This window comes from Rhea pennata, chromosome 13 (genome assembly GCF_028389875.1).
Source record: "Rhea pennata isolate bPtePen1 chromosome 13, bPtePen1.pri, whole genome shotgun sequence".
Lineage (NCBI taxonomy): Eukaryota > Metazoa > Chordata > Aves > Rheiformes > Rheidae > Rhea > Rhea pennata.
The window spans coordinates 11374519-11390911 of record NC_084675.1 but is presented as its reverse complement, the minus strand read 5'-3'; the positions used below and the strand labels follow the sequence as shown (position 1 = coordinate 11390911).

The following is a 16393-nucleotide window of genomic DNA, read 5'->3' as shown; positions in this document are numbered from 1 at the left end:
TATATAATGTGCATATGACTGTATGTGTATGTGTATAAATATATATATATGTGTGTGTGTACATACACATATATACATATACATATATTTAATATTTTAAACATCCTGTACACTTCTGGGAATTTTGCGCACAATTCTTTTGCTTGGAATGCAGTTAGCAAACTCTTACCCAAATGCATATCTAAAAACTGTGTAAAATAATATTGCAATATAGAGATCGATTTGTTGAGCTGCATTACTCTTGGGCCTTGCTGCCCTCCTCCGTTAGCTCTGCCGAGCTCCCAGGTTTGACAGCTGCAGGTTCCTCTAAATTCCCAGAAGCCTCGGAGTCAACTCTGGAGCGCTTGAACCTGCGATCTGGATACTGGCTGTTGTCAAAAGGCATGCGATGGACACAGAGAACATGGGTCTTCAGATTTCCCTTCTGAGAGGCACTGTAGGGGCAGTATCTGCACTGGAAAGGCCGGTGACCTGTACGACAGACAAAAGTCTGGTTAGTTTTTCTTCTATTTACATTTCGACTGCAAAGCAGCTCGTTGCAAAGTCTAACGTAAATGTAAAAGTTTCCCCAACAAAAATTCCTCCTGTTGTAAGGAAACACTGCATGTGCTCAGCAAGAATAAGAAATTCACACTATTTGCTTGCTGCCTGTTCAAAGAAACTACATTTGAAGAACTCTCTGCTTTGCATTTTTCGGGAAAAGGATAGCTATTTCATCTCCCTCCCCATCCCAACTGTAAATCAGTCACCCTCTGATCCAAGCTAAACTCCTGTAAATAAAGTGCAAGCGTGTAATAGAGAGCCTTCTTTTGTATTTGTTAATTATCTTTTTTATTGAAGTGCAATTCAGGGATGACAATGTGCAGACCCTTAGTCTAATAAACATACTCTGTCTTTGGGTGGGTTTCTGAGTAAAGAATTGTATGTTCTTTTTTAATCACACAGATTACTTTTTAATGGAAAGAAATAATGGATTGAGATAACCACAGCCTCAAACCTGCAAACATTTACTCCAGTGAGATTACTTCTGTGAGTAAAGATATGCAAGCACATAAGTGTTTGCTGGACTAGGGCCTGAGGTTATCACTAGCTTTAAAATAAAATGTCCAAGCTAGATTAGAAAAGGAATGTTAATGCACAAAATCTGATACATGCAGGACTTGTGTATGAAATAGCAACCGACTGCAAAATGAAGGCATGAATGAAACACACCGCTTTTTAGTAAATCTATCAATATTCTCTCCCATATTTTTCAGATTATTGTAACTTTGAATCTTCATGCTGTATCTGGTTTTAGAGGTTATGTTTCAGCAATCACATTTCAACCTATGCTGGGAAGTTGTTGATGTGTTTTACTGGAACTTTATGAGCTTTGTCTCTCAAATTAACTTAAACCAGGACCATCTGAGGTCAAATGCGCTTAGCTTGCTTTAATTTGCTCAAATAAATGAATAAATAAATGTGCCAGACCATCTACATAAAGCCAGGATAAGTGAAAAACAATACTCTATCTCCACATTTGAAGAGCGCTTTTTCCTTGGCCGTTGTGGTACTACCTAGCAGACACAAAGAAGAAGCCGGCGCAGCAGAGGAAGAGGACTACACTCCCCCAAGAAGGGGCCTGGCACTGTCTAACCTCCTTTTTAAAAGGGAATTTAACATCTAAGCCACCAGAAGCCGGTTGCGCACTGCTCTGATGTTACTCATACTCGAGTGGGAATGTTACTACAAGCCTCCTAGGAGAGAGGCGAGCCTGAATAACAGCTGCTTTTAACCAAGCACTGCTAGTGGGTGCATCAACATGAAAGATATCCCCAGCAGAGCAAATTCAACTGAACAGGCATCAGCATTTTAGGTTGCTCAAATAACCTGTCATTTTTACCGTAAAATTAGAACTACCACTTGAAGGCTGAGTCTCTGGAAGCATTGTGGTTGCTACCGGGGGGAACGAAGCGTCCAGTCCAGCACGCAATTGCACAATCACACAAGCCCTACAGCCCACGACCATGGGCAGGTTTCACTGAACAAGGATGGCATGAAGGACATCCCTGCATATCAACACTGAGGAGACAGTGTTGCTTTTACAAGATGAAGACTGCCATCACCCCCACGCCCTTGATCTCGATGACCACGAATGTTTTTGGATGAATCTCAGGACAGAGTGCAGGTTGATCTTGTAGCTCTCTCTTGGGATAAGTAAAGGCATTTTCCTCAACAATGGAATAAGGAAAAAGAGATCAAGACTGTATATTATTCATCTTTAAAAAGTCAAATTTCAGTGGAAAATTTCATTGCAATAGCAATGAAAAAGCTTACATAATGTTACAAAAATCAAATTTGGCTTTTACAGAAAAATTTCAAATAAAAGATATGAGAAAATAGTCAATCTAGACATTGAGGGTATGCCCAGTGCCTCTTAGGATGAGTCCTATAATTAATAAAAAACCATAAATACATTTGAAACATTTTGAATAGAATGGCTTGGTAACTGAAAGCACTCACAAAACTGCCTGAGTAGGAAAGAGATACAGACAAAATCTGATTTTTCCTTTTTTCACAAAATCCAAAAATATTTGAAATCTCAGAAAAAATATTTAATAAAATCATACATTCCCACCTTCGTTTGTCAGAGACAGGTAGTATTTCATTTCAGAAAAGCCATCAGGATTTACGTCTGAGTTCTGGAGTCTTTTTTGCCTTCTCCTTTTTCTCCCTCCCTCCTAATTTCTATACCTAGGCTGTGATACAGGGGTTGATTGCATATCCTGGCCGGAGAGGTGCCAAAATGCCTTTGGACAAAGCGGGCAAAGTATTGCTTGAAGAGGAAGCAGACTTGCTCTGTGGCGAATTGCACTTACTCTCCCTTCTCTCCGAAAGATAAAGCCTGCCACTCTCACATTCATCACCCCACCCTGCCCCACACAGGTACCACCACCTCCATCACCAGGAGGACATCATCATCCCTCTTCTCGCAATTCTGCCCCAAATCTCCCCCTGCTTCCCATGCCCGGGCCACCTTGCCCTTCCCAGGTGCTTTCAGACCAATTCTCTGCCCCAATCTCCTCATTCAGCTCCTAGCTCTGGGCCTGGCAGCCCTCAAACACCAGTTTCACACTCAAACATCATGGGAATATTTTGTATCATCAGCCTCACCTACAGTGAGTGTGTTTTCACCGAGCTGTTCTCAGTGCTTTGCCCATAAGTAGCCAGCATTAAATGACAATCCTAATTCCTTCTTGGAAAAAAAAATTAAACAAAGAAACCACAAAGCATGGTGTTAACAACCCTTAATAAATGCCTGAATAAAACCAAACTCTTTCTGCCCACCACCAAACCCCGTTCAAATCTGTGCAATTCCATACAGAGAACGGCACATATTAATTCAATGCACTTTAATAAATCAGACAATATAAAATGTACCTACAAAGATTCAGTTCTGCATTGCTTCCCCCATGACTTACTTTTTCAGGCCATCAAAATTTCACATCACTGCCTTATGAAAAGTAAGTACACAATAAGTTAATTTGTATTGTCACTATGCAGTACAACAGTGGTAAAGAGCACATTCATTTTTAATCCAGTATGAATAATATATAAATATGTATACAGAGTGAGGGTCAGAGGAAAGCAAGTGGTACATTGTTTACAACAGAAGTAGTACAAAAACTAGAGATTATTCTCACTCGCAAAGATAACAGTATCTGCAATTTGCTTGTAACTAAGGGGTGAAGGAAAATATCCATTTCTCTTAGATATCCCATCCATTAATTATACCTCAAAACTTGTTGTGGGCAGCAGGCTCTGAAAATAACCCTTTCCAGATAAGTTGGCAATAAATTTATAACATTTTATCTAGTGGTGGCTGGTAGGTTCTTTCTTAGCAAGCTATAGTTCACATATATTTTGCCTACAATATATCTTCCAATAAAATTATTTGAAAGCCCTTTAAAAAAGGGAATCTGCCTGGCAGTTCAGGAGATAATGATGTGTAATGCATTGTGTTTGTAGCAAGGAGAACTAGACTAGAGGTGGGCCAAAAAGGACAGCAAATTATGGTGCATCTTTCTTAGATTGAAAAGTGAGGAGAGAGGACAATATGTTGCTTGCAGATGAAATAATCCTGGTGGGAAAAAATGCACTATGAGATACGTGACACAGTGTGAAAAGAGACTTTGTAATCCTTGGAGATTCACAAGAAAAAAAGCTGCAGGAAGAAAAAAAGAAGAAGAAGAAAAAGCCAAAGATGGATGCTAGATTCCAAGACCACTAATGTTTTTAGGAGATGTGGCTTTCCCCAGGAAGGCTGGTTACCTTCAGCACCTGCTGAAGCCAGCTCTCAGTGATGGAAACCTTTCCAGATGAGGCCCAGAAACAGCAGTAGTGCTTAGCTGGCTTAGCCTGTCTCTAATTTTGACTGCACACTGGAAAGAATAAAGAGTTGGGATGTAGAGCTCATGACAGAGCATCTTTCTTCATGGCCAATATTTTTTAAAAAAATCCCTCATCATTTCAAACTACTCCACCTTTTTAAAAAAATATGCCTCTTGGTTAATTTAGGCACTGAGAAAAAAAAGTTTGTTTTCTTTTCTTTCAAATTTATGATCTGATATGTTGCTTTGTGACACATCACGTCAGCCTGCATCAGTCACATTGCGTTAGGTTTCATAACATGGCATGACTGATGCAGCCCAACATGGTGCATCAACTGAATGGAGTCTGAAAAGGCAGGTTTCAAGAAAGACGTATCTCAAAGTCGGGGGTTTATGATCACTTAGAGGAACTATACTTAAAGGTGGAGCCTTGATCTAAAAAAAGCCATTACCCATAAGTGAGTTGTTAGGGATTTAAATATTTGCCAAATCTATTCTACTTCATCTTAACTTTATAAGAAGCTGTATTATTGGAACACATAAAACATCAATGTCAACACAGTGTCATTGGGTTACTTACTGTAATCCAAACACTGCTAACATTTACTAATTTATTAACTTTGATATAATCCATTATTTAAGATTAGCACAAAGGAATATACAAACGAGAGAGAGAGACAGACTGATGAACACTAAAGCCTTTTTCATTAAAAAAAAATTTTACATGGTCAAGCTGCGTTAATTCTCCACTTCTAAAAAATATTTGATCAGCATCCAAATTCTACAAAAATTTCCACAAAGAAACATCTTATTTTTGTGGTATTACAGGCACATATGTAGGGGTTTGCACTAAAACGTAAAAACGGGCATTGGACTAGTCACATGAATAAGATCGGGAATTTATTCCAGATTGTTAAAAGTGTACTAATCACAGCAAAATCATGGCTTTCTCCCAAAGCAGCAAGAAAACGGTAATTTGAAAGAAAAATGCCAATAATACATCACACACAAGCCGTCTGTTGTCCCCACTACACCACTTTTTGTTACATTGCATATGTGTACATATACACACACAGATACACTCATACAGACAAACACACACGCAGTTTAATGCATAAATTTAGGAAAAAGACAGAAGAGCAATAAAATGACGAATAGAAAACAAATGCTGTGCAATGTACTATAAATTATAATTAAGTCCTGAAAAAAAATGTGTTTCTTAGGTATGACATTTGTTCCCTTAAAATGCAAAAATAGCCATGATTAGCTGACAGACTGTTTCTCCCTGGATGGCCAATGACTGTAGCATTTACTACTGTGCAATACAGCAAACTCATTTAAGATTTCTTTGCTTAGCTTAAGAACATCTTTTTGGTGAAAACTGGAAATAACAGCCATTACTTTTTAAAAGAAATAGATGACTCCCTTACTAAGAAAGATTTGAAAGCCACAAAGGTCTGACTTCCTTGAAGGCAAATTTCTTTAGTTCAGATGGCTCATCTGGGTCAGATGTTGGATGCTCTTGAGATCTGGACTTGAGTCTCCGGGCTACCGCGGTAGTCCCAGATGACCCGGACTAGCGCAGGCCATGATCAGACACCCCTCGCAAAACCAGCTGCAGTGGCTCAGGATGGATTGTTACTGCCTCTCAGATAGAGATTTTCAGTCCCACAACATCACTGGTGGAACGGTCCATGTAATCGCACATCTGCTTCAGTGCAAAGTCAGCAAGCTGAATTTAAACCTTCAGCGAGTCTCTGGCTCCCGAAGAGGAGCTGCTCTAAATCTTTTTCGCTGCACAAACTCATGTTGGAGGTGGAATCATCTTTAAACAGATATGGGCATGTTATCTCAGAAATAATAAGAGGTAATGATGGCCATGTGCTTTCTACATAGGAAAAATGATTTTTGGAATGACTCCCATACTCTAGCTGAAACTATGAGCCTCAGTTCCTGACTTCTCCAGTTTAGGGTCTCAGGGTCCTAGGGATTTTGGGGAATGCTGCCATTTTAAAGTAACACTATTACAGCATAATAACAAGCATTTGCAAAGGGAGAACTATTTTCATTTAAAACTTGGCTAGTATGATTTCCTTTTTTACATACAAATTTTCATAAATACATTTGCAGCAAACATCTCAAATACTGCATGCATTACCCAAGAGACCAGAATGGCTCTAAAGCAGCCATTCTGATCAGGAGCATGACAGTATGGATGGGAAAATGCTGAATAAATATATTTGTCCAATAGACAATAATGGCTTTGATTGAGCCATTCCATTTTATTAGTCTCGCAATACGCATTCTATGAAACTCCCAAAATACCAGACAGATTAAAGTTGGTCTAATCAGGTTCATATATGTAATAAAAGTTTTTATAAAAACAATTGAAAAGTATACATTTATTTACACACAGGTCCAGGACCAACCAGGATGGTCTTCTGGGAAAATTACAATAGTCTGTGAAGTTTATATGCTTATTGGATTATGAAAAAGGAAATTAAATTAAAAAAAAAAACTCTCTATTTCATATTGACCAGGAAAAACTGTAAAAGCTAGATGGCTTGTCCAAGATCTCAAATGATTTAATGTAGATGTGCATTTAGGAAGGCATGGGAACATTTTCACGTGCCAAGGCTGAAGCCTGGGCTTCCATGTTTCCCGTGGGACACTAAAGCCACGGCAGCCCCCGAACACCGTTCATGTGGATTCATTCATTACCATAGGCTCAATACTGCAAATGTTCCTAAAAGTAATTGGAGGAGTTGATCATCATAAGAGGCACCAAACCAGGACTCATCCCATGTTACTTAGGCTTCTATCTTAGAAATCCAGTTACCTAATTTCCCTCTAGCAAATAGAGATAGACACTTCCAGAGGGCAATTCAGGTCTGAAAGCACTGAACTGCCATCTGGAGAAGCCTTTTGCCCTCTGCTGATTACTGAAGAGATCTTAGTTAGGGAAAGATAAGGTTGAGTTTAAGACCCAGCTCACAGCAAAATTCAGCAACCAGCTTAAATAGACACATTAAGAATTTTTTTTTAATTGCCCTAAAACTAATAGGATTTATCCTCATCAAGTTCCTAACGGCCATGGTTAGTGATGCACAAAGAATCCCTTGCTCTCCTCGGGGGAGTGCTGGGCATCACACGCTGGGACACCATCGTTTCAGGGGACACCGAAAGTCACCCCATTTCACCTCATCCGTTGTGTTGTGTTTTACTGAGCTGGAGCAAAGACACTGGCACACTTGGTTCCATAAGCATGTGCAGCTTGTTACATGACAGCACCATCATTGGCTGCACAGGAGGAAGGAAATAAAAAGACCTAATCTGTAACTAATTTGTTTCAAGGATTTTTACTTAAAAAAAAAAAAAAATAAAATAAATAAATAAAAGACAAAACTCCATTCACTGAATCAAATTAAACACTCAGATACCCATGAGCCTTTCTTGAAATGTAATCAAAGGTGGAGTCTGTTTTTGATACAGCGGGTTATACAGAACTTAGCGTTTCTGAATAGGTATTTCAACTTGCTAATGAATACACTAAGGGGTGTATTGATGATAGGGAAATGCAAAAGTTAATGCTAAATTTTGTCTTTAATACAGGTTATTAATAGATCACATCAATTTTACACATTCTCCCCAAAACGTAAAAACTGCATTTAAAGTTACCGTTTAGCTCCTGTCTCAGAAGATCACACTCACTGATTATCACGCATTAAGCTTCTTTTAAAAACAAAAGAGGAGAAAAATAATTGTTTTCCTTCATATTTATGCTTTTAACTTATTAATCAAACCTGTCACCAAATTATGGAAAACCTCACTAAGTTAACATTTCTGTTACCTCTTTCATATAGAACATGAAAATTATTATTATTTGTAAGTAGAGGAATTTGTTAGCCATATACAACACATTAAATATAAGAAAATTAGGAAATAGCTAGCTGAGTTGCCTTTGGTATAACGTAGACTTGCAATTTCTGTGAAAACAGACATTTCACATCTCTTGAAGAGCTCACTTTGATTGCTGATAAAATAACAGGATTATTCAACTCTGGACAGTTTGCACAGAATCTGCTTCTTTCAGAAGGGTAAGCTTTTCACACAGGAACTTTTGATTTAGAAGGGAAATGGATCTTTTACTGAAAGAAAAAAAGGAATAGCTCCAACAGAATAGCTGAAAAGGTTCTTTTAAATAAGTATTAAACATTATGTGAACATTCTATACCAAAATTCTCCTAAAAATAGCCTAAGACTTTGCTTTTGAATGAGTTGTACATTTTAAACTGCTTCTAGATCCTGTGGGTAGCCGGTGCCGCCTAACACCTGAGTACGCTCGCACACCATTTTGTTTTTTGACCTGACAACATGAGTTACGAGCCCAGTGCCTCAGCGCGCTCCAAACGAGGTTAGTGGGAATGCTGTCATTGACTGAGCTTGAAATGTCAGACTACCATTGTCCCATGCTTTGGTAAATTTAATTTCATTTAGTTTTTCATATTTATTTACTTTGGTTTATACACATAAGTAGAGGACAGAGTTCTTATCAAGGGCAGTGGGTACCTGTTCTAAAGAGTAGACCATCTCTGACTACATTTATAACAGCAATGGATACGGCAATTTATAAATTCTACAGTCATAACCTCCTCCATAATCCCAAACCCATGATGACTGTGCCAAAAATATGAACGTTAACCTCTAGGCAGGAGCATCACTCTCACACTAATTCTTCTTGTCACCAAAGTGTGGAAGGAATAGTTGGTGGATCCCTAAAGACCGGCAGGTCAGGCTGCTCTGCACAGGAAGGGAAAGAGCACCCAAGTCCGGGGGAACAAGTAGATTACGAAGCCTTCTAACTCAGCACCCTCTTCCTGCAAGATGCCTTGTCCACCAAAGACTGCAGCTATGGAAATGTATTTTACAGGTAAGCAGCTAGTGTTCTTTTAACATTAAGTTACCAACGCTGAGTTCTTCTAATTATCAAAATTACATGTTTAGAGTGTATTCCAGTCCCACCTTTGTCTTTAATTACATATTACAATTAATTGTTATGTCTGTTCACTTTTTACTTGTTTTAATCACATCAGTAACAGTATATTCATATACTAACCCCCTTGAGCAAAATATCTCAGTTTTCTTACTAGGTCATTCACAAGTTTTCCATCTCCCATTCTGCCTCTTTTTAATTATCTCAGTAAATATTTATTATTTCAGGGAGCATTTTGAACTTCTAGTATGAATCACTATTTGAATTTAATGCACCCATGTTTTTCCCAGAATAAATGCTGTACTGGTGGCACTGGGATTTTAGTAAATCAAGATCATGTAGTGATCATGGCAATTTAGAGTTGCTAATAGGAAAGGCCTCGTCAGTGATTACGTTTCACTACCATATATCCTTTGTTGTGCCTAGCAATTCATAAATACGATAGCACTTTCTCCTTCACTCCGTACAACTGTTTTGACCTTGTTTATTTTATTTGGTGGAATTAAAAAAAAAAAAAATCCCATCCTCAGCTCTCTAAAATTTTTTCTGCCCACATTTCAATGTTTTGCATCCTCATCTGGTTTAAAATGGGACACCCATGCGGTTTACACCATGTGAAGAACTACTGCCATATACACATCAAGCTGAAGACTGGGAGTCTCTCTATTAGTCCCATGTTCCACAAATCACCTAAATTTGAAGAGGTAGAATTATGCACGTGCTGTAACTTTTGCCAAAGTGGGACCCTGAACCAGAATAATTGTTTTCTGCAGGTATGATGTCACTTAAGATAAGAACGTTCTCCCTTAATTTTAGTTGTTGCTTTGTTATGTAACTTGGGTAATTTCGATAGTATTTTGTCTCATTATAACTTGTCATGTAATTCATGATGCTCTATCTACAATGACATGTTAGTGTAGAGACTGAGGAGAAATAAAACACTAAGTAAATAAATATCCAGGTCACTAATAGCTAATATTTCAAATTATCCATGGGTAGCTCACAATCCCACTCATCATTCCACTGAAACATTACTATTACCTGTTTATGGGATTTTGTGAGTGTAGTTTGGAGAACAACTCACTACCAGCAATGTTATGGCATTAAATTCCACCATTGCACTGAATTAATAATCTGAGTGCATTCAGAGGGAGCACTCAGCATAACCTATAGCTTACTAGGTGTGTTTCGTACAGAGGTGGGCATGCATTTAAGGTATCTTTATCCATAATACATGCACTCATGCAAAGAATATATGTTTTTATCATACCTCCTTCAACAAATCAGTAGCCTGAACAGTAAAAATTAAAAGGCTGCAAAGAATAAATTGAGCATTAACTTTTTAGGACCTCTGGAAAGTACTTTTGATGTCACAAAAAAGTGTCTTTTTTATTAAGTCGCAAAGGAAATGCTTTCTCCCTTTCTCTTTTTCTTTTCTATAAAAGGCTCTCTAAAATGAAAGGTGTCAGACTTTGCTTTTTCTTCTTGGCATGATCCAGAATGTATGGCTGAGGAATGACAGATGTCTGCAACCAGCTGCAATGAAGCATGCTAAAGTTTCAGTCTAATCCACTTATTTCACTGCAGTCACGTAAACCAAAACAAATGGGCAGTGCCTTACATTATAAAAACACAGCAGCATTACTTTGTTGCATAATGTAGCTGATACGCCATCTTTTTATCATTTTTCCTACTGCAGAAAGAATTCACCTCTTTATTAAAAACATTCCCTGAAAGTTCTCACATTCTGCTCTCCTCTATTTTTTTCTTTTACTGTCACAGCATTCTTGCTGTGCCCTATGCATTACTCAATACATTGCTATATAAAAATATCATACAATTTTTCTAGTGAAGACTGTTTTTATTTTTAACAATACAGTATTATTCAAAAGGGCCCAAATATATTCTCACATTCTTTTTGCAAGACCACGATTTTAACTGATTTACGCCGATCTGAACAAGATCAGGATTAGACTCACATCAAATGCATACACATGGCTGTAAAACAAGTGCATCATATACTTACTCTTAATGGGTTAAAAAATAAATTAAAAAAAGCTAACACATTTCTGCTTTTTTACTGATCAAATTAGAAACGTCAGTGGAGACACAACTAATAATATTAATCTACTTGACTAGCCTCATTCAAAAAAACACAGGTTTTAATTAGGAAGAAGAGTCTTTGCCTGTATGTTTATCGAAGCACTTGAAAGAAACCCCCCTTCTCTATTTTGTTATACCGGAGAGAGTATAAAGTAAGTGAACATGGCATTGCTTCCTGGAAAGGGAGACCCTGCCTCACTTTAGCATGTAGTGCAGCAACCTTTTGAACCCTCCCTCCTTTAATCCTTGTAAGGAAAGAGAAAGGATAAGGAGTCATGTGGCTCTCCCCCTGCCAGCAGTTTCAACAGCTGTGAAGCACTCTTTCAGCGCAATTCATAAAAAAAGATGTGTTGGATTTCGCCTATGGCAGAATGGCGTACAATTTCTGGCCCTTCAGGCTAAAACAATAAATGCAAAGAGGAAAATTTGAGATTTCCCCCCTTAAACTTCCCACAACAACCTCAGCAAAACCACATGACTTGTCTTGTACAATCTCCCTGGTGTTTTCAGTGCTACTTTGGCAGGAAATCAGAATTACTGTTATATAAATTCCATCTGATGCCAGAGCTACCATCTGTGAGTAAAACTGCTTCACCTACGTCTGCCGGCAAAGCCACTCTCCCAGAGACAAGGGAGAGGGAAAAAAAATTTGATTAATTTGCAGAATGCTTGTGATTTGCTCATATATTATTATAACTGCTCATCAGCACATGACAAATTCCCAGCACTCTGCACAGGAACCCGTTCAGTTTCAGCAGTTTTTTGCGTCGGCACCTGACAGACTGCAGAGCCACTAATGACTTTCAGATGCTTACAAACAGTAATTCTATCTTCAGAATAAAAAGAAAAATCCGTAGGAAGAAAAGAGTAGAGTTAGTCTATTTCATTTCCTTCCTGTATATCAACATGATTTAACTCTTCAGGGCAGCCGCGGTTCCAGGAGCACAACAAGGCTGCTACTTGCCTGGAAAAGACAAAGACTGCCAATCTCCGGGGGAAAGGTGAACGCAAAAGCCCATCTCCTAAGGCTTTCCTTGCACTGGCTCCACAGAGAGCAAGATACAAAGCAGATATTCCAGGAAAAGGCACACCTACGCCGCATTATTCAGATAAAATACACGCTCTCTTCGATGCTTCCTAATTCTATATATAATTCCCTATTTTAATACTTCTGATAACCTTTTGCATTTTTAGCGAACACATCTGCTGCCTAACTGCAGTCGAAATGTTCCCCCCCCCCTTTTAAAACTATGATTATGCTTTCTGAAGCACTGTCTGTGTGCTTGATTGCCTGTTTTAGATTAGAGATTTTAGCAAGGAAACAAAGACTTCAGAGTGCACATCAGTCCTGCATATGAGAAACCACAGAAGGAATAAGCAATAAAATGTGATGCACCATCTGTCCACAAACAATAACCTGGATGTTCTGAAGGCTTACAAATTATTTAGCACACAACCTCACCGAATTATAGGACCCTTAAATAGAGCAATAGACTGGGAATGAGAGCCTCTTTGATGTCCCTTTGTATTTTTTTCAAACTCAGCCTTCGATTGATTGCTAACAGTTGAGGTATTTCTCAATGACTATTGGAGCAAGTTGATTTTTATTAAGTAGCTCTCGATAGAATATTTTGCCACAGATTTGAACAGTGGGGTATACACTGCTTCCCCGACCCTAGCCTGCTGCAAACAGATTGTTAATCAAAAGACAGTCTAAAAGAATAGTCAGTTGGGAAATTTAGTCCTAAGGGCAAAATTCTGCTCTCAGTATTCACGCGCAGCTCCCATTGGCTTCAACAGGAGTACGCATGAACTCCGGGAAAGAAGCTGACTTTATTAAGTACTTGAAGGTTTCTGACTGGACTCTCATGGAACAAATCCGTAACAAATCAGACCTGGGGGGGAAGGCAACATTGTATCCTGACCCAATTAAAAATCAAAATGACATTTTTCTTAGCTGTCATAGTGAAGAAGCACAGTGATCTTGCATGCAGAAATGCATTACCCACTGAGCACACTTTAAATATCGTAAACTGGAGTATGTCAGAGGTATTAGATTCCTAGACAAAACCTGGCACCCTTCAGTAATGTGGAGATAATCAAGATATTCAGATACCTACATTTGGGACAGAGGATTTTGGTTCACCATACTTAACTGTGTGATCATGTTAAAAAAGAAAAAAGAAAAATCAATTCACATTTGGATTTTGAATATGCATAGAAGTACAAAATTTCTAGATCCGGTGTTTCGTTCAACAATAGTGTCTCTACATTATACACTGCTGAGTTTTTGGTGAACACTAGCATTTTTTTTTCCAGTCTAAGCAGACCTCAGAGCCCACATTCTGAAGTGAATCCACATCCCCTGAAAGACACTCACTTCATTTAACAGAGGAACAGGTTTGCTACCATGCAAAATATGCCCCAAATAATTTTTGTGCTTTTCCTTCTATAGATTTTTATGCAGGTTTCCTTAATAAAACATTTTCTAAGATGTCTCTCAGCTAACAAACATCCAGACCTATCTAAGTAAGGTCTTCTTAATGCATCCTTTACTCTACTGTCTAGATGTTAGATCAAAATTCAAAGAAAAATAAAAATAGATGTTAGAAGAGGGAGGACTTTTTCTTTTTTTTAAATCATTTTCTCTTTGACAAACACAAGGCCAAGAGGGAGGTAGCTGTATAATTAACTTTAGATGTGCCTAATGTAACTCCATTATCATTGATGAGTCTTATGGAGAGACACTGCGATGAAAATGTGCCTTCTAGAATTTCACTGTGGAGCCAGTGCTATTAAAGAATATTTCAGTATTTAGGTCCTGATTCAGCAAATTGCTTAAGCTTATGCATAATATAAAGCCTGTAGGTCGTCCTGCAGACTTGGGTGGGCGTACACGCGTGCTTACACAACACACGAGTTTCACTAGCCTACTGAACTGAGACCTCGTAGCCTAACCCTTATTTACAAAGATTCACAGAAGAGACATGCAAACTTGCTTGGGGCTACAAGCTGGCACATTGCATTGCTCCCTTCTGTACCCACGTTCCTTTTGCGTTTATTTCTGTGCTCGCTTTCACGTGCTGTTAGCGCCTCGCGCCAGAGGCTGGGCCCTGGTGGGAGCTGCCTCTCGGGGAAGCCGGCAGCCAGGGCAGCAGCAGGAGGTCCTGGGGCGGCCACCACCCCTGCCCCGTCCGCAGGGCAGTTCGGCTGTGCTGCAGCCTCGACAGCTCCTAGTTGGGAGTGTGTCCTGCTGGTCCCCGGTAGCCCCCTGGGTTATTGCACCAATTGCATGCAGACAAAACACCACTGCTAGCGTCACGCTGCTACCTAATACCCTCCCAAAAAGCTCTCGGGCCTAGATGCGAGCAGCTGGCTTTTAGGTTTCTCTGGGATCATCTCATACAGCAAAGGCCAGGAGGAGTCACCAGCGCCAGGTAAGCACCTTTAAATTAACATCATCTTCCTACAGCACAGCCCGGGATCTAGGCCAAATATATGTATTTCTCTGCGTTACAAATTTTCTACAGTCAATCTGAAATCAACACAATGCTCCTAGAAGAAATACTTGAAATTATGTTTTGCTCAGAGTAGAAGGCTAGTTTTCCCACTCAACTTTTCCTTCACAACAATGGGGAGTTAAGTCAGATTTGCACCTGCAAAAAAAAAAAAAAAAAAAAAAAAGTTTTTTTGCTAGGTCTCTGTACAATTCAGCTTACTCGTCTGACCATATGTTAAAAAAATCCTCAGGCATTATTGAGGATCTGATTTTACATAAAATTGTAAAAGTCCAAGATTTTGAAGTTTCCATAGTTACGGGGTCACAAATTTTTCCATTTATGTTGTTTGGGGATTTTTTTTTGATAGTTCAGAGTAAAAGTGATCCATATCTATCTATGCAGGAATTAAGTCAAACATACCATGTTACATAAATGGGCAGCAAAAGGGGGAAGATGTCCCTGTCACATAGTAATACCGTGAAACACTGAAGCCTTGATCCACCAGCCTGCTGCCCAGGAGAGGAACCACTGAGTCTCAGGTGAGCTTCACTAACTTCCATCATCTTCCAGAGAAAAGGCTTACTTAAATGAAATACATGTCAGGATCTGGGCTTTCAAGCAAACTGACACCCACTCGGGTGTTAGCTATGTGTATAGACCAAATTCATTTTGTAACAAAACTAATACATACAGTCATTAGTGGGGGGCAAAATATTTGTCTTTTCTAGAAGCAATGCAATTCCTCTGATTTCAGCTAATAATTCAACCCAGCTAACTTTTCTCTATCTACTATATTACTAATCAGAACAGAGGTACTTAAACAGACAACTAAAAAAAATTAAACTGTGGTTTAACTTAAAGGTCAGCTCAATACATACTGAGAAGTCAACTGAAATCCTGCCATTAAACATAATTTCTGATTCCAGGGTGGTAAATACTGTGTGGAAATATTCATCAGGAGCCAAATTCTGATCTCAGACAAACATATAAATGGTGTTGCATGGGAATAAATGAGAACAGAGTTTGACCTTGGATAGTGAACCTTTCCAATCTAGAGCATTTGGCTATCAACACTCAGGCCACTGAAAACAACTACTTTAAATTCCATAAAATGTGATTAATATCATGCTTAAAAAAAAAAGGAAAAAAGAAAAAAAAAGAAAGAGTGAGAGAGAGAAAGATATCCTCGGTTTCTTTCTGGACTTTTTCCAATTTCCTGGATTCCTGCTTTCAAGCATTTTCCGTAACTCTAAAGGCTAAAAAGTTACTTTCTTTTAAAATGAAAGCAGAGAGATTATTCCATAATCACATGACTACCACCACAGCAAGAGCCTTTTGGAAATACGGAATTGCCCTAGAAGTCACAGTAAAACCAGCAAAACTAAAGATAATCTTAGGACTCCCAATCTTCACTCACACTTCACTGT

At 38.8% G+C, this 16393-nt stretch overlaps 1 protein-coding gene across 2 annotated transcripts in view; it reads right to left on the bottom strand.

Moving 5' to 3' along the window:
- Positions 1–226: 226 nt before the first annotated feature.
- Positions 227–16393, bottom strand: part of ZNF536 (zinc finger protein 536) — a 187580-nt gene continuing 171413 nt past the window's right edge. Inside the window, exon 4 of one of the 2 annotated variants that reach the window (XM_062586751.1) lies at positions 227–471. In XM_062586751.1, the coding sequence (XP_062442735.1) occupies positions 236–471 (236 nt within the window). In that variant the 3' untranslated portion in view covers positions 227–235. The remainder of the gene's footprint in view (positions 472–16393) is intronic. The other variant, XM_062586752.1, reaches the window with a different exon arrangement.